We start from the raw sequence: 22,732 nt of genomic DNA, 5'->3' as shown, positions 1-22,732 counted from the left end.
GTTTATATACCCAAAGTGGTACCCTCTGGGGTTCTACCCTGCTGTGTCATGTCAGACTTAGGATGATGGAAGGAATGACCCTTATGCATAGTTATCATGCAGGAGATGTTAGTCCTGCTGAGTTTCCAAGAATCCTCATGCATAATGGATGAGGCTTGTTTCCAGGGAAAACCCCACGTCCCTTAAGCAGTACTGTAACTAGGTAAAATGTCAGTCCCAAAAACTGGTATGTAGTGTAATGGTAGGGGAGAATATAGGTGAAAGGTTGAGTTGCTACTTGAGCCTGGGTACCTATATGAAACATAACCCTACAGCCCCTTTACCCTGCGCCATACTGGAAAAACAACTCACACTTACCTTACCAAACTGCATCGACAAGGCACCCAGGATTGACGGACGGACAGTCCAATAGAAATGCAGAGATGCAACTCCCAATTTGGCAATACATATAGTATCTTGTTTTACTCTTCAATCATTACAACTGTGCTGTGCTGTTTATGTGAGCTTCTTTGACTCCTACAGATATTTTTAATTTTATTTGCTATCTTTCAAAGCCTGGTACAACAAAAGATAATGTATGTAACTTGGGTCTCTCTGGGGGTAGACAGACAATTCGATAATTAATATGCAAAGGCTGAAAGAGAGGGGGGGTTGGTAATTCTCACAGGTATTCCAAAATGGTGCTATAGAATCGCTATCATAATTGACACATGTATGACATGATATATTTTCCATGTTGTCTTCAGCCCTGAAGAAATCTAGGTTTTTACAACCTACTTACGAAACATGTGTTGGCTGGTTTGCTCAGGAACACTGCATAAAAAATGACTACACCGATTAAGGACATTGTCATCTTCATTTGTAAACAATAGGAACTGTGTTGTACTGTTTTTTTTACTCTCTTGTGTGTGCATAGGTTTTGTTGTAGGGATAATTAATATACTGCCCTGTACTAGTCTACCACTACTCATCATCATCATGCATGTATTTCCTTTTCCTCCCATAACTGACTTGTGATGGTCAGCTGCCAAGGTGAATGTGTTCTCCAAGTGTAGTGTTTGTCTTTGCCAAAACTTTCCCTCAAATTACCCTTCCCATCCATGAATCGGACCCCTAACCCTATTCCCCCGAGCTGTGTTATTTATTGGTCTGACTAAATTAAATGTACGCAAAAAAGTACAATTGATGGACAGAATGCATGGGGTGACATGGTGAGCAAAAGAATGATGGATTTAACCCAGATCTCTTGACTGGGGGTGAATGTTTTAATTTGTTCTGCATTCCATCCATCAATTGTGTGTCTTTTGATTCCTCGCTCTAAGTGCGCCGGGTATGCCCAGACATGGGTCCTGGGCTCACTGTGGCACTGGATTCAAACTGTTCAGGCTGATGAGAGGTGAACGCCTGAAACCGATCCTAGGATGCTTGTTTCTGGTCCAGGGAGGACTTGGCTTGGCAGTTCGGGCTGGCCTGTTCCCATGAGGCACAGGGTCAAGACTGATTTGCATATGGCCTAGTCTAAACTGGTGTGGCATGGTGAGGAAAAGAATGAAGGATTTAACCCAGATCTCTTGACTGGGGGTGAATGTTTTGATTTGTTCTGCATTCCGTCCATCAATTGTGTGTCTTTTGCTTCCCTTCCCTAAGTGTGCTGGGTATGCCCAGACGAGGGTCCTGGGCTCACTGTGCCACTGGATTCAAGCTATCCTGGCTGATGAGGGGTGAAACCCCGAAACCGGTCTTAGGATGCTTGTTTCCAGTCCATGGAGGAACTGGCTTGGCAGTTTGGGCTGGACTGTTCCCATGAGGCACAGGGTCAAGACTGATTTGCATATGGCCAGGTCTAAACTGGGGTGGGATGGTGAGCAAAAGAATGATGGATTTAACCCAGATATCTTTACTGGGGTGAATGTTTTGATTTGTTCTGCATTCTCTCTATCAATTGTATGTCTTTTGCTTACACCATTAATTGATCACACACTTTGTGGGGCGGATGTGGTGAAAGCAACACCAACTCAAGGGCAGGCAGGGCAAGGATCTTAAGTTCTGCTCTAAGTATAACTATAGCCCACGCTGTCGCATGTATTAGATTGCCCACCCACGCACATACAGTATTCAATGGTCAATTTTTTTTCAAAGGAGCATAATTCATCATAATTGCCAACATCATCATCTTTCCAGCACTAAGGTTACGTTTGCCCACTTCAAAAGTTTATAGCTTGAGTCGACTTCCGTTTGTAATTTTTATTAGGCTAGCCCACTAGTCTGTTTTATTTTACCTGTTTTATTGTTTATCACGGTTTCTCATTTGGCAATCTTCTTCTTGCGTACTGTACTTCTACTAGTCATTCTCTATTCTCCCTCAGATGACTTTCTCATTTTCTTTTTTCACCACTGCTACTGTCTCTACTACTACCATCACCATGTCACTTTGGGAATGAGCCATCGCTTCGCCTAATCATCAATCACAGGTAAGAGGAGAAGTTTGTGGGATGCAATAATGTATATACTATGGAAATTAATTGATTCACTCACCCACACCCCTTTCAAGTCCATAAGTGTTTTAGTTGCAGATTGCATAGACTAGGAGGATAGACTGATAGTAGTAGGACAAGTGGGGTACCGCATCTATCTGTTGGTGTGTTACACTATCAGCAGATTTAAAAAATTGCCTGCGTTCCTGCAGCAAAGGAAACAGTGCGAAGTAAGAGCAACACCCCAAAAAGATGTACATCATATGTAAAACTATAAATAATTTATTCCCCTAACAAATAAAAACTGGAAGGAAAGAAAGTGAAACCCACAACACCTGAGCCACCCCTCTTCCTAACCCCAACCAATGTCCAGTAAAGCTAGTCCAACAAATAGTCCATAAAAGCAAATGTCCATAAAATAAGGCCAGAACACCCAAGTTTTCCCCAACTCCCTCATTCCCACCCTCTCACCAACAAGTCCCACCCACCAAAGAAAGATTAAAAAAGGGACGAGGGTCAAGTCTGAGGTCTAATAGTGGTAGGCTTGCCGGATCTTGCATTCTAGGATGTGGAAGTGCTCCTCAATCCTGGCGTCTAGGCGTGCCATCCAGAGGAGCATGCAGCACTGACATTTTTTGCAGGAACAACAGGGGTAGGCAGCAGTGTTTGAATCGTGACAGGCGGCTGCTAGACCACGGCTGTACTACCGGAGGCACTGGGGGGGTGCCTGGATGGGGCCTAGGGCATTAGTGACTATAGCTCTCCTCCACCAGAGCCACCAGCTGCCGATATTCATCCTGAATGGCTTCTAGCTTCCGTAGCCGTGTCCTGGCTGCTAACTCTTGGCTGATGGGTTGGGAAGGAGTAGCTATATCAAGAAAGAAAAGCAACAATACTCTTCACAAAACAGTAATAAAAAAATATACACACAAAATTATAGTGGCACAGTAGCACTAGCAGTAGATCACATTTGTGGTATTCTCACTTCCTCGGCCACTAAGATTTGGATGTGATTAGAGTTTCAGGCATTAGGCACTATGGAGTAGACAAGTATTCTTCTTCTTCTCTCTCTTGTTTAGCTAAATCAATCTTGTAGGCATGCCAGCTCAGTCAGCTTGAACCCAAGACAGACATACTCGTGTCGCAGACTCACGTTACTTTACTACTGCCTGCAGGTTGGGCAGCTGTACTACACAATTATCTATTTTGTAACCATACATGTTAAATCAGTGGAAAATGCTCAATTTCACTTACACCCCGACTACCACTACAAGGCAGATGATATGATTACTAATATGAATGATGATATACGGCCCAAAGTCACGTTGGCATTATTACTCTGGCATGGTTTAATTTTCTTTTACATTCCCTTCATCCAGTCTCCACCTATGATGATTGAATATCATCCAGGCATCCATCCATCCAAACATGGCTTTCATTTTCAATCTCTCAACAAACCTTTCACCAACAACATATACTTGTCATTTAACCACCACCCAAGCGTCCTTGCTTGCCTTTGAGTTTGGCCCATCAAACCCCCCGGAGTATTCCTTTCACCCATACTTTTTCACCCACCCACCCAGGCAGGCATCCTTTCTTTAATCTTTCACCCATCCTTCAACCACCCATGCATCCTATCAGTCACCTATATGCATCCTGGGCCCCCTTCCTTCACCCACGCATCTTTCTCTGCCGGTCATATAATATATGTTACCCATCCTTCCACCTTCCATCTTTCTTTCCCGTTTCTATCAACCCATCAAGGTCATCTCACTCTTGGACTTCTTCATAAAACTTTCTCTGCTGAGTTGAAGATAGAAGAGGCCATTATTTACTAACTCCCGCTAATACTAATGCTGAGTGAAGGGGGTTTTCTTCAACTGTTCACAACAACTCAGTTTTAACAGTACAGTGTACACCCTTGCAGCGAGTGTATTGTCAATAAGTAAGGAATATGACCTACCACCGCCCACCACTTCTGCTGGCTCACCCCCTGCAGCTGCTGCATCACCCCCTGCAGCTGCTGCATCAGCTCCCTCCTGACTGGCTTCGCCTTCACCTTCGCCAGTGGCCACGGCACTGGTGGTCTGTACGCATAGAAAAAAAGTTTCACATTTTTTAGATGCGATAAACTCCTCCCCTCGCTTTTTTTATTTTCACTAGAAAGATTGTGTAGTGAAAGAGCCACTCTTGTGGTTCGGCATCCTATGATGACCTTCAACTACCACCATTTTAACTGACTTTAGTGTGTTATTTTACCCTAGCCTGGATATATGAGACGGTCCTGCATATGCCTGCTTCTCTTCTGTCTTGTAAGCTTGCTGTCTTTCAGTGGGAGCTGTCACGGAGTAGAATAGTCTTGCCAAGAATAAAAGGTGTGGGATGTGCATTTGAAAGTGTGAGAGGGAGAGAGAGGTGTGGAATGTACTCTTTGGTTTCAAAGTGCAGTGTTGTGGGCAGTGATGCACACATGTGCATTGTGTTGTACATTGGTGAGAATTATGACCTCTTACTATTGGCTTTGACATGGCCTCATGTCATTTTGTTTCTAACTTTGACTATTGGCTTTGACATGGCCTCATGTCATCTTGTTTTCTGACTTTGACTATTGGCTTTGTCATGGCTTCATATCATCTTGTTTTCTGACTTTGACTATTGACTTTGACATGGCCTCATGTCACCTTGCTTTCTGACTTTGACTATTGGCTTTGACATAGCCTCATGTCTGAATTTGCCTTATTTCTGCGTGCACAGCAGTGATTGCGATTCATATTCAAGGTCTTTCTGCTCTTCACTTGTTTTTCGCTCCTCACTGATCAGAGTGAACTGGATATTATCTGTGGAATGTGCAACTCTGCCTCGAAGTCAAAATACGGGAGCTTGGCCAGCCTCCGTCTTGGCCTTGACGCAGACCGGTACAGCCAGCTCGGTTCTTTCTCATGAGAAGGGGGCGAGGTTTTCTAGAAGCTCCGTCCCACGTTGAGTAATGGTATTAAAGCTGGGAACCTACGGGGGCCAGGTGGAAGTTCACCACAGAATAGACGTATTGCTGTGGAGGTGACAGAACTTGAGTCCTGATTGAAACTCCTATCTGTGCTTTTGACAGGCTTCCCAAAGCTTGAGTTGGCAGGATGTTGCAGAATCAGTCGGTGAGGTGTTCCTAACTCTTTATATGTATATATTTTCTACTCTTTGCTATTTGTGCATATACTGTATTTTATTTTACTTGTTCATTTAAAAGTGTTTGATACCTGAGGATCTGTATTTATTGATATAGTTAGCCTACCTTTTAAAACATTGCATTAATAAACTTGTGTGTGTTATTTTAAAAAGCACCTGAATTTGTCTTTTTGCCTCCAGAGTGGGAGTGCTGTGCAAACGTGTATTATTTACAGGTGCACTGGTAAATTTGCCTACCAGGTGGGTGTGCAGGGTTTGGGTGTGTCCTTTCTGTGAAAAGCACATTCATTACATCTTGGCCTCACTTTCACATGATTCGAACGTTGAATTTAAAAGGGGAAAATGCTCTTTAAAATGCTTGCAGAATCCCAAATGTCAACTGAGTTATTTCAAGGGGAGCTGATCTCTCTCTCAAAGAAGGAAAACAATTTGGGATTTCAGACAGTAACAGTGGTGTCATCTTGAATATATTGTTTAACATGTATCAAAAATTTGAACATTTAGAACAAGAACTTAGTGAGCTGAAAAGAGAGTTGGCTGATGTTCAATTTGCAAATAAGTTTTTGAAAACAGAATTAAGCATGTGTCAGGGTCTGAAGCCGTTTGTTTTGACCAGCGATGAGTAATATGTGAAAAATTTGAACTTAGAGAACCTGCCAGTTAATCTGCAGGCTTCACAGACGGTCTTAATTAATTCTTTTGAGGATGATGCTCAGCCAGAAATTAACCAAAAAAATGTGGATGTGCAGAGAGATAAACAGACCAGTTTTTTAGACTTAACAATCGCCGGTTGCAGGTATAAATCAAACATGTCAGTGAATGATGAATCTTGCTTTACATGGAAAGACGCTATTTTAAAAGAAGAAATGCAGCAATGTTTTTTTAATCTGCACATCAGACTGTGCAGAATGTTTCAAACATGTGGTCAATTCAGAAAGGAGACAGTGTATTTTATGTGCCAGTCCAAGAGCAGTGTGCTCTTTATAGTTACTGTACAGAACACGAAAAGAAGAGAATGCTTTTAAAGTTGTGGACTGTAACATTTCTTAACGCTGAACTAATACAGATGCTTTTGTGTTTTTGCGCATTGAAAGACACTGGGCAGAGGGCAACAGAACACAATGTGATTTATCCATGGGAGGAAGCCACTGTTATAAAGTGGCATATACAGACAGAAACTGTAGTTTTGCATGAACAGTTTGCGCAGGTCTCAATAGGAAGTCCAGGGGTGGAGTCTGAGACACAGGATTCCCCAGTGAAGTGGCAGATTGTACTGCAAAGCGAAGCTACTGTGCATGACAGAACATTTAATTTCCTTGCAGATGAAGAGGCTAAAATCTTGGAGACAGAAGTGGTGACACGCGATTCAGATTTGGTGTGCACAACTAAATACGAGCATCTAGGAGAGAAACACCATACAAACAGGTGGGCAGAAAATTAAAGGATGCGTATCCCCTTAGATTTTCTCAGATTTGTGATTCTTATGTGAACACACAAGCCAGATCTGTCCCACAGAAGGTGAAGGGCGAGTTGAAGATAGGAAAATTACCAGAGCAGACAGAGCAGATGGATTGCCTTGGGCTTCTGCCAATTGATAAAGGGAGCACGTATCCAGCAGTGAGTGGAGAAATAGTCAGGAAGGAGACTGCCCCAGCCCTTCTTGCTGTGCAGGGAAAGAGAGAGTTTCACTCCAATACCAAGAATTCAGAGGCTAAAGTGTGGGTAGAATTCTCTCACAATTCCCCAGAGCCAGCAGTGAACCGTGCAGACAGGAATGATAATATTGTACTTTCAGAAATGCAAAACAGAGACAGGAAAAACGTGCGCTTTTGAAAAATGTTTCTTGCAAGAAAAGTGATGCTTGTTTCTTTTGTGTGGGTTATTTTAAAAAGCACCTGAATTTGTCTTTTTGCCTCCAGAGTGGGAGTGCTGTGCAAACGTGTATTATTTACAAGTGCAGTGGTAAATTAGCATCCCAGGTGGGAGTGCAGGGTTTGGCTGTGTCCTTTTTGTGAAAAGCACATTCATTACAGATTGAAAATACAATACATACACCACACACATCACTACAATTCAGGTACTAGAGTAGAGTAGACAGTATGTCCTATCAAAAAAATATATATATCCGGGTTGGGCATTTTGTTGGTGGCAATTTTTGAAAAGCCTCTCAAGAAGAGGACAACCCAACGTACTGGACTCAGTGGCTGGAGCTATTTGTGAATCTGAGTTTTTGAAAAGAAAAAGAGTTGCCAACTGGGCAGAGAATCGGACATGAGGTCTCTCTTGGTTAGAAAATAAAATATGATGGTGCCATCCTCCTCACTTCCTTCCAGCCATGGTGCGTGGTAATCAGTTGTTCACCATCAACTGCTGCTAATAAAAACAGGACTAAAGCTAGACGAGAAAAAGTAAAATACACCACTTTGGGGTGTCCAACGTGACGATCATTTACTGATTGAACATGAGAAAGTAAGAGAAAGCCTTCTCATCTCAACATAAATGCATAGAATACCTCACTTGGGCATGCAATATGCACAGCAGAGTAGTAGTACTAGCACTAGTAGTAGTAAGGGCCAATGGGTTCTCTAAGTCTTAAGTCTCTAAGTCTTACAGTACCAACACTAGGCAGTCCACAAAATATTTAAGAGGAGAGGGAAACCAAAAGAAAGCAAGCTACAGACAGACTAATACAGAATCAGAGGCAGTTTGATTTGATGTAAAAAATAAAAACCAGACACTTGAAATATAAATAACTAAGTTGGTAGGTAGCGCTGGGATAATAAGAATTTACAAACAGATAGATCGAAGAGTATTTGGTAAAAAATATTATTAGGACACGGAAGTGATAGTTCTAAATGAGGTGCTGTAAAAGTTAGGGAAATATATATTAATATTAACAAAAGGAGGACTTACTGGGACCAGCAGAGCCATCTGCAGAGGAGCATTCCTGCTGGGAGGCACCTCCAGCTCTCCACCCGGCTCGGCAGCCCCTGTCTCCTTGATGCTGATCATGTAAGACATAATTAAAGAGACAAAAATTGATTGGTGTTAAATAAATATTTAAAAAATTGCCCCAAAAAGATTTTTTGACAGGAAACGCCAATTCCAATAACATTGAGCTATCCTAAATCAGATCGACTAGTAGTATACTAGTAACGCGGTCGTGGACTGTCTTATCTTTATTATTCTGCAGTTCCATTCCGATTTCTGAATCCTAAACCTACCTAGCCCACCTAATCCAAAGACTTTGGAATGAATTGCAGAAAAATTATATTTGCTGCTAAGTTCCGATCTCATTCGCAATTAATTATCTCAACCCCCTTTGTCGGGCCAATTCACTAGTTCTGTATTTAGTCTTCTTAAATGCATAGATGGGTGCATGCACATTGCATACACCAAATTGGTTGGTTGCTATATTCACTCACTAAACAAACTACAAAAGGTTCTACTAAGGAGTCAAGGACTGAAGTCACGTGAGAGGACGCGTCAAGCGGGCTGCTAAATTACCAACGTATACTAAGTAACTAACTAACTAACTACCACTATCTTAGTGACAGGACAAAGCAAAGCAGTCTCTCTAGTCTGCATTACCTAACTTTATGTTTTCTAACCTCTCTTACATAATCAGTCCAAGCGAGTTCAAAGTTACAAACAGGTAAGATTAGTGGCGCCAAGCATCTGTCTAGAAGAATAACAATCAAATAATATAACATTTTTAAACATAACTTACCTGCATGTAAGCATCAGCATTCTTGCTATTTGGGAAAAAAATAATATGCGCAATAACATAGAACACACAATATTAATAATTAGCTACTCACCAAGCCCCACGACCTCAACATTTAGCAGGTCCAGCTCTTGGTCCAGGATGTCGGAGTGAAACACTGCCCGGCGCACCCGTGCCCAACACTGGTGATGCTCTTGGATCCATTACCCAGACCCAGGCCTGCCACCTGCTGCTAGGGTTAAGGCAAGGTGGTGCTGAACAAAAAAAACAAGTGCAGCCACCTCCACCTCAGAAAACAAGGCCCGGGGCTGCACCCCTTCCGGGCGGCTCCTCTTTCCCCAGGTCGCACGCAGACTCGTCTTAGCCATGGTTCTTAGGGAGTGGGGGGTGGAATTAAAAAGATATAGGGGGATTTAAAAAAACGGCCCAGAACTATAACAGACAAGACAAACAAGATGGCTGCGCCCATCGGTGACCGGGTGGTGAAGTTAGCGTGATATTTCTCCCCGAGCATGCAATCTGCGTTGCCGAATGTCCAAAACATCTAGCGAATGTGCTGAACAAGCAACTCTGCATGCTCGCGAACTCCGATTAGCGGCGCAGAGTTTTTTTACCGCTTCACCCAGACTTAGTTTGTTTTTAATAAATCTCACATGTCATCAGTGTGGATGTATTACAAGGAGTTGTTTGGTATCAAACGCTCTTGATTTCAATGATGCCATCATGGTGCTGGGAAACTTGAGTTGTTGAGTGCCCAGCCCCTGTACTCCTTATGGCTTCCCTGGCACCTACAATATTTAAGAATTGACTTAAGAATTGCAGGTGCATTTCTACTCATACAGATATATTCCCTCACCTTTGGGATACTTCACCCTGCCCTAGGGCTGTAAGGCCTACTATAGGGGTGATTTACGTATACCTTCAGGCAGTGATGGCTGGCATGGCACCCAGGCAGGGTGCCATGTCGACTTTGTCGTTTTTCACTTCAAAGGGGCATGCAAGCAGCAGGGGCAGTAGCATGGTCCTGGTGATGGGGTCCCAGGGTACCACTTATTAGGTACTTACAGGGGGGGCAGAAGTACCAATTGGGGATATATTCTAGGGAAGAAGCACTGGCACAGTGGACCTGGTTGGCAGGGACCCTGTGCAGTACAGTCACAATCACATCAATACCAGGTGAAAGGTGGGGGCTTACCATGTTAAAAGAGGCACTTTCTCACATTAGGGTAGCCTTATCTATGTTCAAACATGATTCTGGAACCATATAAAGGTCCGGGAGCCAAATCTCCTCACAGTAAGGGTTAACATATGCTAGCCATGGGATCTTTGAATCATGTAAATTCAGTTGTCATTGAAACAGTATGAGTTCTTGCACCATACTTGATGCAAGCCAGCCGAGTGCTGAGAAACACTTGGCTGTGCCAGTTTCCTCTATGCTCAGCTTTTCACCAAGGGAGAAAAATACACAATTAGCAGAGACATTTTCACCTGCTCACAAGTCAAGGTAGTGTACGGAGAGCTAGATCCCTGCAGGTGCTATTTGAATTACTTTATTATCTAGATTTTCATCACAAGTTTGCAAGAAATTATCAATTGCAGTCAGCACATGGGTCTATTATGTGTAAATAACTCAGTGATTAATTGTTACTCAACTAAAGAGCATACAGGAGTGTGTGCTTGAAGCATGAATCCTTCCGGGGATTAAGACCATCATGCACTTACCCCAACCACCACATATGCCTCCCAAGGAGATGTTTACAAGAAAGTCCACAGATCCTATAGAATCAAGTAGAACAGTGGGAGAACAGGACTTGGGGACAAGGAAGTGCAACTTGATGCAAAATTAGTCTCTAGAAACAAATGCTTATCAGGCAACAAAGTGATTGTTACATTTATTTAGGGTTCACTTGATGGACTTGGCAACACAGGGATTTTGGTATTCTCAAAACTTATTTTTTTCCATCGGTAGGTTGTAGCAAAGGAAACTTCTTTTTTTTATTTTTTTTATTTAAGATCAGCACAATTTCTTATAACATATTTTGACATGAGGTTACATCCAATAATTAACATTAAAGAAAAAGAAAAAGGGAGATGAGCATTCGCGAGCTATCAACCATCCAACTAAATACCATATAGCAAACAATAATACATCCATTACTTAGTATAATCCAAAATTTAAGTTTGAAACAGTGGTCTACCCTAAATCAAACATATAACAGCCTGCAGGTTTTATAAGATTTCAATTAGCTTCCTTCCACCTTATTAAGGGGGCCCAGATATTCCGACCAAGTAGTCTAGCTTTTTTACCCTTTCTCTCATATATAGCTCTTTCCAAAAGAAATATTGAAAGTAATCTTGACAGCCACTGCTGATATGTAGGGGGCAGCGAAACCAGCCAGGCTGAAGCAATATTAATCCTAACTACAGCCATAGCCAAAAAGAGGAATTTATAAGCCGGATCTTGAACCTCCCCAATGCTGACTCCAAGCAAAATCATGGCAGGGGTTAATGTCACTTTCAGCCCTAATGACAAGTCGAGAAACAGGGCGGGCAGTTAATCCCTGCCATACCACCCCATTGTGCTATTCTCGCCGGGGTATAATACAGTGCAAAAATAGTCTTATAATGCTGTGCTTGGAGCCCAGACGCACACATAACCATCTGTCCTAATTCTATAGAGTCACGGAACCTTTCTGGTTCCGCACCCACCCGCTCCATCCATTTTGCTGCATGCTTAGCCAGGTCATCTTGCTTCAGTGCTACCAATTCAGCATATATATATCTAATGTGACCCTTCCTGCTATCCCTAATAGTATCTATGACTTTAGCTTGAAGAAAACCATGCACCCCCCCACCTTCTTGTTAAAAAAGCTTTGAAGCTGTACAAACTTAAAGAAATTGCATTTAGGGAGTCCATACTTCAGCTGAATGTCACTAAATTGATGAAAGCCTTCCACCTGAATTAGATCCCCTATTTTCCAAATCCCCTGCTCTGACCAGCTCGCCATAATCCCATCTGAAAAAATTTCGGGAAGCATTGGGTTTTTATAAAGTTGAGTATAGTAGTTAATTCGTCCCAGACCGATCTTTCTTTGGAGTGCCGCCCAGATTTTAAAGGCGGCCAGAAGAGTCTTAAATGTAATCATCTTTTAGTAACTAGGCTCGCTAAATACCATAAAGCAATTCTCGCCATGAGCCCCAAGTAGCAGTTTATATAGATCAGGAAGTAAGCTTTACTCATTAGAATTTTCTGAAGAAGCCCCAAATAAAATAGTCATATACTGGAATGCAGCAGCCCAGTAATAAATTCTAAAATCCGGGATGGCAAACCCCCCCTTTCCCATGGAAGCGACATAAGCCTGAGGGCCCTCCGAGTTTTTCCATACGCCCAGACAAATCGATTCACTAACTTCTCCAATGTTACAAACCAAGCCTTCTCAAATTCCAGAGGTATAGCCCTAAACAGATAGAGTATCTTAGGTAAAAGCATCATCTTTACCACATTACAGCGGCCCACTAAGGACAGATGTAAATTATTAATCCTATGAAAGTCAGTTCTTGCCTTGGTAATTACCAGCTGAATATTCCTAGCAACCAAGCTCCCTAGGTCTGCCATGATCATAATACCTAAATACATTGCGGATTCGGTTACTCGAAGGTCGGCCATAGTAGCATACCTATTCTTCATAATTTGTGTTTTAGTTTTATTCATTGCATACCCGGAAAGTCTACCAAAATCCTGTGCTACCTCTTCCACCACCTTAAGTGCAGCTGGAGGGTTTGCCGTGATGATAGCAACATCATCAGCGTAGGCCAATATCTTAGATTCTAAGCCCTGAGACACAATGGGTTTAATTCCGTTATTAGTCTCTAGTAGCTGAATTAGAGGATCAATATAGATAGCAAACAGCAGGGGTGAACATGGGCATCCCTGCCATGTTCCACGCTTGATATTAAGCGGCGCAGTGTAACCCCCATTTAACCTTAGACGAGCTGTGGGTATTTTATATAATGCTTGAACAGCTTTAATAAATCCTCTCCCTAACCCAAACCATTTCATAGCTTCCCAAAGGTAATCCCAGGAGACCCTATCGAATGCCTTCTTTGCATCTAATAACTGAGCCGCCATAGGGTCTCCTGAGATCTCTGTTGCATCGAAGAGTGTTATTAATCGACGGACATGCTGGGTTGTTCCACGGCCCATTATAAACCCATGTTGACATGGATGAATAGTTTTTCCCATTATACCATTTAGCCTTGTTGCCATAGCTTTTGAAAAGATTTTAGTATCGCTATTTATAAGAGTTATTGGCCGATATGAGCCTGGCTGTCTCAATGGTTTGTCTTTTTTCAAAGAAATTACTATGTCCGCCCCAGCCCAAGATTCCGGTACAGATCCATCCTTTTGAGCCTGCCGCATAACCTCGATCAGATCAGATCTTATTATATCTGCAAAAGTTTTATAAAACTCTAGCGGAATCTGATTGGGCCCAGCAGCCTTACTAAATGGTAAATTTTGAAGAGCACCCATTATTTCTTCCTGTATTAAAATACACTTGAGTGCCTCCCTATCCATAGCATCGATCCGTTGCAGGGGTATCTTATCTAAATACTTTTGTATTGCATTTGGTGTTTCTGTGGATTCGTTACTATAAAGTTGTTGATAGTATAGTCGGAAGACCTCCCGAATCTTAAGGGGATCAACTACTAAACTCCCTTTATTATCCAAGATTTCTGTTATTTAACCTGCCACAGCTTTTTGTCTTATTCTCTGTGCCAGAGCGTGCCCCACCCGCTCACTAAACTCATGGCAGTGTTCTCTTTTTGTCAAATAAGTTTCTGCAGCTTTTACAGCAATCCGCTCTCAAGCTTAAGCTTTATTTACTGTTAACTGTACCATTAAATCCTCTGTTGGTCTGCCCAGATTAACTGCAAGGGCCAAATCCTCTTTTCCTACCCAAATATCTACCTCCAGTGGTACCCCAGTGAACCCCTATCCTATTAATATTAAAGTCCCCACAAACTATGGCCGGCGTTGACCATAGTGCGAGTTCAGAATCTAGATACTCAAGTACCTCAGGATCATCTCCGTTTGATCCGTATACTGAACATATAGTGGTTTTTTCCCCTCCAATCAAACATTCAATCATGGCCCACTGACCCCACTGATCAGCTGCTTTTCTTAAAACCTTTATGTCACTCCTACGGGTCATAATTTCAACCCCTCTTGTGCGTGTACCATGTTTGGTGTTCACCATCAGCTTAAACCCCAATTGTTCCAAGACGCCTCTTCTAAAACCTTCTATATGTGTTTCTTGGATACAAAGTATGTCTATGCGTAAAGTTTTAAACAAAATTGCGGCCCTTTGCCTTTTGCTTTGATCGTTTAATCCACAGATATTAATTGTAGCTATTCGTAAACTCATTGTATATTAATTCTCCGATTCCAACTACCTTTCCCAATCATCTTTCGGCTTTTAAACACACCAGGACATACAAGAATCATTCTACTCGTATTTTGGCTCCCAAAGCTCGTCTCCTTGCCTTCCCTCATATATAATACTGTATTGTGTTGTGCTGATCCCTTACCCTTACCCTTCCCACCCCGCGGTCTCTCCTACCCCCCCTACAACCCTTACAGACAGATAGGTCAAACATGACCTATGTATGGCAGCCGATCTAACGTCTCAAGCAGTGCCAGCTTCCCCCCCCACTGAGACTCCCCAGACCCTGCACCCATGTGGACTCTCCCCATTATATCAAATCTGAATTAGTGACCGCATTGAACAAATAATTAACCTCAAAGCGATTACATATTTCATCACCCACATATCCAAGACATATCCATATCCCAATCAAATTAATCACCTGCAGTAGAGCCCCCTTGTGTGGTATGTCCTGTTTTCACTCTGTCCCTTTGGTCTCTTTAAGTTCAGTTAGGTATTCTTGAGCTTTAATTTCAGAAAAAAACATTCTGACCCTTCCTTTTAAAATAACCTTGAGCCTTGCAGGAAATAGCAAAAAAGCTTCGCAGCCGGCCCCTTGGAATGGAGCTATCATCTACCGGAGTCTCCACCTCCGCTCGACTGTAGTGTGGCAAAAGTTCGGTCGAGCAAAAAAGGTATGTCCTTCATAAGTCCGCTTTGAATCGGGTCGAGCCCGATCAATTATAGCCTGCCTTAATAAAAAATTCCCAACAAAAATCAAAATAGCTCTAGGTCGCTCGCCTTGGCTGTTATCATTTGATCTTTTAGTCATTGGAAAGCGGTGTGCCCGCTGGATTTCCATCTCCCAGTTCCAGTGGGAGAGCTCAGAAAAGGCGTCTTTCAGCAAAGAAATGACAAAGGCCATAATATTCTCCCCCTCCACGTTTTCTAACAAGCCAAGTAGCCGTACATTGTTTCGGCGCTGCCAGTTTTAAAATTCTTCAAGCTTCCAACAAACATCCAGAGACTGCTTTTCTTGAGATTCTTTAAATGCTTGTAGCTTGTTGACTTCTATCTCTACGGCAGCAGTTCTTTCCACAACTTGTGTAACCCGTTCGGTCATGTCAGTGCGCAACTTATTAACCTTGCGGATGGCCCCTTGTAGTTTTTTTGTGGCCTGTAACGATCTTTTGCTCTCCTGTCTAGCCTCCTCCTGCATCTGTTTTAGAGTGGCCTATAATAGCTCCAATGTTGGGGATGGAGCAGTAGAATCTGAGTTATTGGGGCCGTTTGAGCCGCCTGGAGTCCCTTTTTCAAGGTTGGGGCCACAGCCCATGCTCGTGGTCAATGTTGTTGCTGAATAATCCCATTCGAGTTTACGAGCTGTAGCGGACTCTGATTTTGATGATCTAGCTTTAGCTTTGGCCCGTTGCTTTGAGTTGATGGATCTACTGCGTTGTATTCTCTGTGTGGCAGATGATTCCCCTGAAACCGTCTCATCCGATGTTTCAAGCTCGCTGAGCTCCGATAACTCATAATCATCATTTAGTGAATAAAACGTATCCCCATCTGGGGATAGTAAGGGAGCGCTAGACCATAGTGGTGTAGTAATCTTATTGCTATAGACATTGGACCCACAACTGATATTGCTCATATCTTTCAGCACCTCCTCAGATCTTACCACCACCTGTGCCTCGTAGTGTTTTACAGTTAATGGAGTTGTTTCTTTGTCAGCATTTAGCATTAAACCATTGCTATTGCCGTTATCATTGTCAGACTCTATGGGCGCAGACTCTAACATCGCTGCCTCTCTAGCTAATATGTCGATAGAAGCAGAGTGGGGGCATCGCTCGGCAGCCATAAAACTTTCCTCCCCACTCACCCTCCAAACTGACTCCCCGGATGCTTGTGCCTGCAGTCCTGTCACAGACCCTTCAGTATTTTCCATACGAAATACATTCGGTTTATTCTTTTCATTCCCCTGACTCAGTACCTCGATCAACTCCTGTCCTGGATTTCCGCCTACCGCTTTACCAGCAGCAGGCGGAGGTGATGGTCCACACTGATCTGAATCCATTTGCGAAATCAGTGTACCCATTGTTACTCTTCCCACCTGGCTGACCTCAATCCGACCAGCCGCCACAAGTCCCATGTCTCTCCGAGGCGCTGTATCACCGGGAGTCCCAGGAGTAGTGATGTTTAAGGCCAAGATCCCTTTGAATGCTTCAGCAACCGTCGGCTGCCGCAGAGGGCCCTCCAAAACAGCTGCGGCAGCACGGAAACGAGTGCTCCCAGCCACGCCAGTTTCTTTCGCGTTCACCGCGCTGTCATCGGCTTTCCTTCCCAGACCCACTTGCCTCGCCTGGTATGCCGGGCGCTGCATCCGTTGTATCATCCCTCACCGCCACCTTGGACCCCTTTGGATCTTTTTGTTCTTTTAAATTTCTTTCCTTTAGTTCTTTTGCCGGCTTGTTCGATCTCGGAGCTATACTTTGTCTTCGTTTCAGTCGAAAATAACGACACAGCCTACGGTGCAGCTGCAAAGTCAGTCGGAGAGTCACGCCGAGCATCCTTAACCACCATAGGAGTAATCCACAATTTCCTGGCCACGGCACTCGGGGCTCTAGCAAACACCGTCCAAACAGGTGAGTCCACAGAACCATGCTAATCCGCTCGCCCATACATTTTGAGGCGCCTCAGGGAGAGTGAGAGTCTGGACTGCTCTCACTGAGGTCAGTCAGTGGCCATCTACAAAGGAAACTTCTATCAGGTGTCTCTCTTATTTTTTCTTGTTCTACACAGAGAAAAGGTTGTGTTGATTTGTGTAGACAATGTAACAGGCAGTTATGATATCAGAAAACTGAGAAGGATAAGACCTTAAATTCTCTCTTAGGCATTATGCATAAGGTATCATTGACATGAGAAGTCCCTTACGGTCTATCATCTAACAAGAATGCACAATTCAACAAATTGAATAATTGACACTTATCTTCCTAGTTTCTTTATATTTGTACAGAATTGTCTATTTAATATTAACTTGGACTTCTCTTTACTGAAATCTGTATCCTTTCATGGTTGATTAGAGCTGATTATGTATACCAAGCAAGTTTGGAAGTTTGATGCCTGGTATTCTTTAATTCTTAGAGATGAAACATTTATCTTCTGGGTCTTCTTTCTCAAACCTCTTCTTTTTGCTCTGGTTGGCTGTACAGTTGCGAGCAATTCAATAACAATCAATATATATATTTAAATAAAGTGTTCTGGGTTCCAGCCTCACACGAGGAAATATCTAGAGCTGACCTATCTGGAGAACAGTTTTGTTCCAGGGAAGTAACTCTTGATAGACATTTGTGATTCAATCATGATTTCCTGTAGATATATGTGCAGGTATAATATTGTTATCTGTAACTCTAAGTTTGAACCTCATTTCATTAAATAGTAAATTATTGTAGAAAAGGTGCCTTACCTGTAGATCCAGGTGTATAGATGGGTTTCTCTGCCTGGATAAATATATGTCGACTCTGAAAGGAAACAAGGAGCACTTTCTCCATTTGGCATGCAGCAGATTTGGCGATGACGTAAACATACTGTTTGCGTTTGGCATCTATCGTCAAATGTTTGGCAGGAATCTGAATAAAGAGAAGAAGAGTCAATACTAAATCTCTATTATTACCAGTTGGACAGCCAATAAAGTTTAACAGCCTTGTGTTTCCTAATCTCAATTTACTAGACATGGGGAATTTAGCACGCCATATTGACAGTTAGGGCTGGCAGTGACCCTGTGATTGATGGGGTATTTGCTAGCAGCAATCAGTCTTTCTCCATTTTTGTTATGTTCTAAACTTCGTCGGGCACATCTTTAGACTTTATATCACAGGAGTGTTTAACTGTGAATTGTATGACCTCTGTCCATGCTTACTGTCCCCAGCCTGAAAGTGTTTATTCTGCATCCAATTACCTTTATCTCTGACATGCCCAAGTACCCATTTCCTCCATTGAGAGCGATGAAGGTAGAGAAAAGTTTCTTCCTCTTCTGTGGAAAGTCGCTCACAGACACGTCAACATTAATAGGGCTGTTTTGATTGTGGACTTCGATGACAAATGTCTCGCTGGTCTCCACCCGCAGAATACTGGGGGTGATCAGGATACATCTGTGGATGTCAAAGCAATGAATTTACATTGTGTTCCTCCTGAGATTGTTTGCTCCCACTAATACCCTCCCTTACCAGTTCATTGTTTACTGGTTTACCAGAGCAACGTAAGCTCAGCGAGTCCATGCAACTAACATTCATGCCAAAGAAAAGTCCAGGTGAGCCATTAAAGCATTTCTGTTGGGGACATTGAGGCCAATTGATTATTGTTGTTGTACTTGAGATAAACTAAAGAGATTGGTTACAGATTGGGTTAGGGTTGGTGTAAGGGTGATGGATAGCTGCAAGATTTATCTAGGGCTAGAGATATGTCAGAGTTTTGGGGAGAGCTAAAATCAGAGTAGGATGAAGAACGCACAATAAAGGAATCACTGTGGAATGTTTCAGTCTGATTTTCTATTTGGTGGCAAGAAAGAATCCTCCAATTTAAGTAGGCGATTCTGACATTGGAGAAGTTGAATTTCTTCCACCATATTATCCCTGAGGTTGCAGTAACTCCCAGAGCTCGTCCATTGTGGGTTTGTTCTTTGTACTCTGGTACTTGTCGTCCTGAATATATAATGGCGTATGAACTGCTACAAGTACCATTATGTGAAGATAAAACACAGGGCTAGTTGAGCTACTCCCCCGAATTAATATGCTACGCAGGAGTATTCATGTCATAAATGTATCCTATAACACAACTGATATCTGGCATTGGCAGCAAAGGCATTGGCTCATTTTCTAAACCAAACAACAAGCATTGGCTCACAAATGTAACCTTCAAGTAGGAGAACGCATTGCCTAACACATCAAAATGTAAGCTCTCAAACCAAATCTCTCACTACTGGGAAAGGTGGGGAGCAAAATACCTTCTGAACTCGTACCCAAGTGTAATGACAGACACACGCCTGGGATGTCTGTTGCTTAGAGGTGTGGATCACCAGAGCCAGCGAATTGATGTTTGATTCACTTTTGCATACCAGAGATATGCAATTTGCCCATTGACTGGTTTACATATCGGAATACATTTTGTGATGCGACCTTTCTACTGATGGAGTTAGCAAAATGGGCTGCTTAATGACCATTAATTAGGCAGGACTCAATTTGCAACTCCTTCTAAATGGCTGCCAATGAAGCGATGTGGTTCTGCTAGGGACAGCAGACCTCCAGCAATGCAAACAATTCTGCATGCAATGAAAGCACGCTTGCACCATGCAAGCATGCCTGTGTTGGCACTAGGCTGCCAAAAGGGTGCAAGCGCCGAGAAAAAAGCACAAATGCGCCGTATTGCCTTAAATAGGGCACACTCCTGCCCTTTCCCAGTCACGCAGTGCAGTGCAGCAAGGTGACTTGCTGCACTGCGTGACTTTTTTAATAAATAGGCCACTAAGGTTTACTGTGATGCTGAGTGGTGGTGTGTCACAGAACAAAGATGAGCGGTCTGTGTTTTGTGTAATTTTGTACTGAATAAACACAAATTTGTATTCGATGACAACCAAGGATATGCCGAGAAAATGTGTAATTTTAAGGTAAGTACTCATTACACATGGGGATGTCATGTTTTCCTTGCTCATTGTCACAAAGTTTAATTTGGATTTAGGTTTCCATGCAAACCAAGGTCATGCTAGTTTATTTAGTACCTCTGGCTTTGTGTGGAATTCCAGGGATGTTTGCACTGTTGTCGAACTATTACACCACCTTTGTACATTAATTGGCATATATTCATGAGCCCCTTGCTCCTCCGTAGTGTCTCTTTTTGGGATGCTCCAGTGGCACAAACTACAAAATCATATTTATGAGGTCGCACAAAGCCACTTTGCAAGGCTTTGATGGCCTCAAGGATATTGAGTAAGGCAAGGCAGCGCAAATCACTGTGTTGCCTTTCTCTGCGCTAGGGAGGCAATCCATGGGCATTGTATTGGGTGTTCCCAAACAACACCCATGGATTTTGAGACTTCCCAGATTTACAAAACACGTAAACCTGGGGATGTGCCAAAACCTTACGCCTCCCCAAAGGAGGTGCAACAAGGAGAAATAACTTAGTTTCTCCTGTTTTTTCTTCTTTCCATGTGTACTCCATTCTGCAGCATACATAGAAAGAGGAAAAACCCTCCCAAGATTGTTTTTGTGCAGGAAGGTGCCCCTTCCTGCACACAAAAACAATCCTGCAGACAGCCCAAGCACCCTTGCACCATGGTCCAAGGGTGCCTGCATTGGTCCCAGACTGCATAAGCGGTACCAGTGTTGTGGGAAAGGGCAGGAATGCACCTTATTGGATATATGGATTGATTCTCTTTGTTTGTGGCACTGTGCAACATTTCCATATTCAAGCAAGGTCCACTGCATGTAGGCAGGGTGACTAGGTATCTTGGATTTATCCGGAAAGTCCTGGTTTTCAGAGGACTGTCCTGGTGTCCCGACACATTTTGTAATTTTGAATGCATGTCCTGGTTTTTGGGACAAAGGTCAGGTCATTCTAGGAAGCAGAATTAAAATGAATGCTCACCTTTCACAGACGCCTCTGAAGACTGAAAGCATTTCAGTAATGTATCTGCTTCTGTCAGGCAGCACAGGAGGAGGTCAGCTGCATGTTTGCAGGAGAGGGGAGATAGGGTGGGGAGGAGGGCAGGGATTCATATGTATTCAGTTGCAGCTCCTCTGCCTTGACGGAGTAGTGTCGCCCCTCTGCTTTTAAGCAATATCACTATAGAAAAAATAAAATGATATTAGCATTTTATTTTTTCCGTGTTGCAGCAACTTTGCGGGCGGGGCGGGCTGCTCTGCTGACAGGAGAGGGGAGGAGGGGGTTGCACTCACTAAAGTAACGCAAAGCCACTTTGCAAGGCTTTGATGGCTTCAAGGATATTGAGTAAGGCAAGGCAGAGCAAATCACTGTGTTGCCTTTCTCTGCGCTAGGGGGGCAATCCATGGGCATTGTGGTGGGTGTTCCCATGCAACACTCATGGATTTTGATGCTTTGCCAGATTTACAAAACATGTCAACCTGGGGATGTGCCAAAACCTTACGCCTCCCCAGAGCAGGTGCAACAAGGAGAAATAACTTTGTTTCTCCTGTTTTTTCCTCTTTCCATGTGTACTCCATTCTGCAGCACACATAGAAAGAGGAAAAACCATCCCAAGATTGTTTTTGTGCAGGAAGTTGCCCCTTCCTGCACACGAAAACAATCCTGTCGACAGCCCAGGCACCCTTGCACCATGGCCCAAGTGTGCCTGCGTTGGTCCTAGGCTGCAGAAGCGGCACCAGCATTGGGGTAAAGGGCAGGAATGCACCGTATTGGATATATAGATTGATTCTCTTTGTTTCTGGCACTGTGCCACATTTCCATATTCAAGCAAGGTCCACTGCATGTAGGCAGGGTGACCAGGTGTCTTGGATTTCTCCTTACAGTCCTGGTTTTCAGAGGACTGTCCTGGTATCCCGACACGTTTCATAATTTTAAATGCATGTCCCTGTTTTTGGGACAAAAGTCAGGTCAGTTGCAGCTCCTCTGCCTTACTGGAGGAGCGTCGCCCCACTGCTTTTAAGCAATGTCACTATAGAAAAAATAAAAGGATAACTCTAAGTTAATATCATTTTATATTTTCCTCGTTGCTGCAGCTTTGCGGGCGTGTCCATGTCATGAGTGATGTAATATGTGACGTCATCTGCAGTGCATTGCGGGCGCGCGAGTTATAGTTAGCTGAACTAACTATAACGGGGGAATTTCTATGGTTTTGTACGAGTGAAAAGTCCAGCTAACTATAACGCCCCTGAAACCTATGGTTTTTTCAG

At 43.1% G+C, this 22,732-nt stretch overlaps 1 protein-coding gene and 1 long non-coding RNA gene across 3 annotated transcripts in view; both read right to left on the bottom strand.

Moving 5' to 3' along the window:
• The window catches only part of LOC146832982 (complement C3-like), a 1,287,425-nt gene that overhangs the window by 1,202,420 nt on the left and 62,273 nt on the right, over nt 1-22,732 (bottom strand). The window contains exons 1-3 of one of the 2 annotated variants that reach the window (XM_085600526.1): nt 21,447-21,584; nt 18,766-18,958; nt 18,274-18,436 (exon numbers count right to left, since the gene is read on the bottom strand). In XM_085600526.1, the coding sequence (XP_085456652.1) occupies nt 18,274-18,436; nt 18,766-18,958; nt 21,447-21,478 (388 nt within the window). In that variant the 5' untranslated portion in view covers nt 21,479-21,584. Of the gene's footprint in view, nt 1-18,273; nt 18,437-18,765; nt 18,959-21,446; nt 21,585-22,732 lie in introns of those variants that run through there. The other variant, XM_085600525.1, reaches the window with a different exon arrangement.
• On the bottom strand, nt 2,739-8,661 carry LOC146832983 (uncharacterized). Its single transcript, XR_014960478.1, has 2 exons — nt 8,568-8,661; nt 2,739-3,342 (listed from the first exon to the last, which is right to left on the bottom strand). It is a non-coding gene; the product is annotated as an uncharacterized LOC146832983 (long non-coding RNA).

Source organism: Triturus cristatus, chromosome 4_2 (genome assembly GCF_964204655.1).
Source record: "Triturus cristatus chromosome 4_2, aTriCri1.1, whole genome shotgun sequence".
Taxonomy (NCBI): Eukaryota; Metazoa; Chordata; class Amphibia; order Caudata; family Salamandridae; genus Triturus; species Triturus cristatus.
This window is presented reverse-complemented; position numbering and strand designations above follow the sequence as displayed.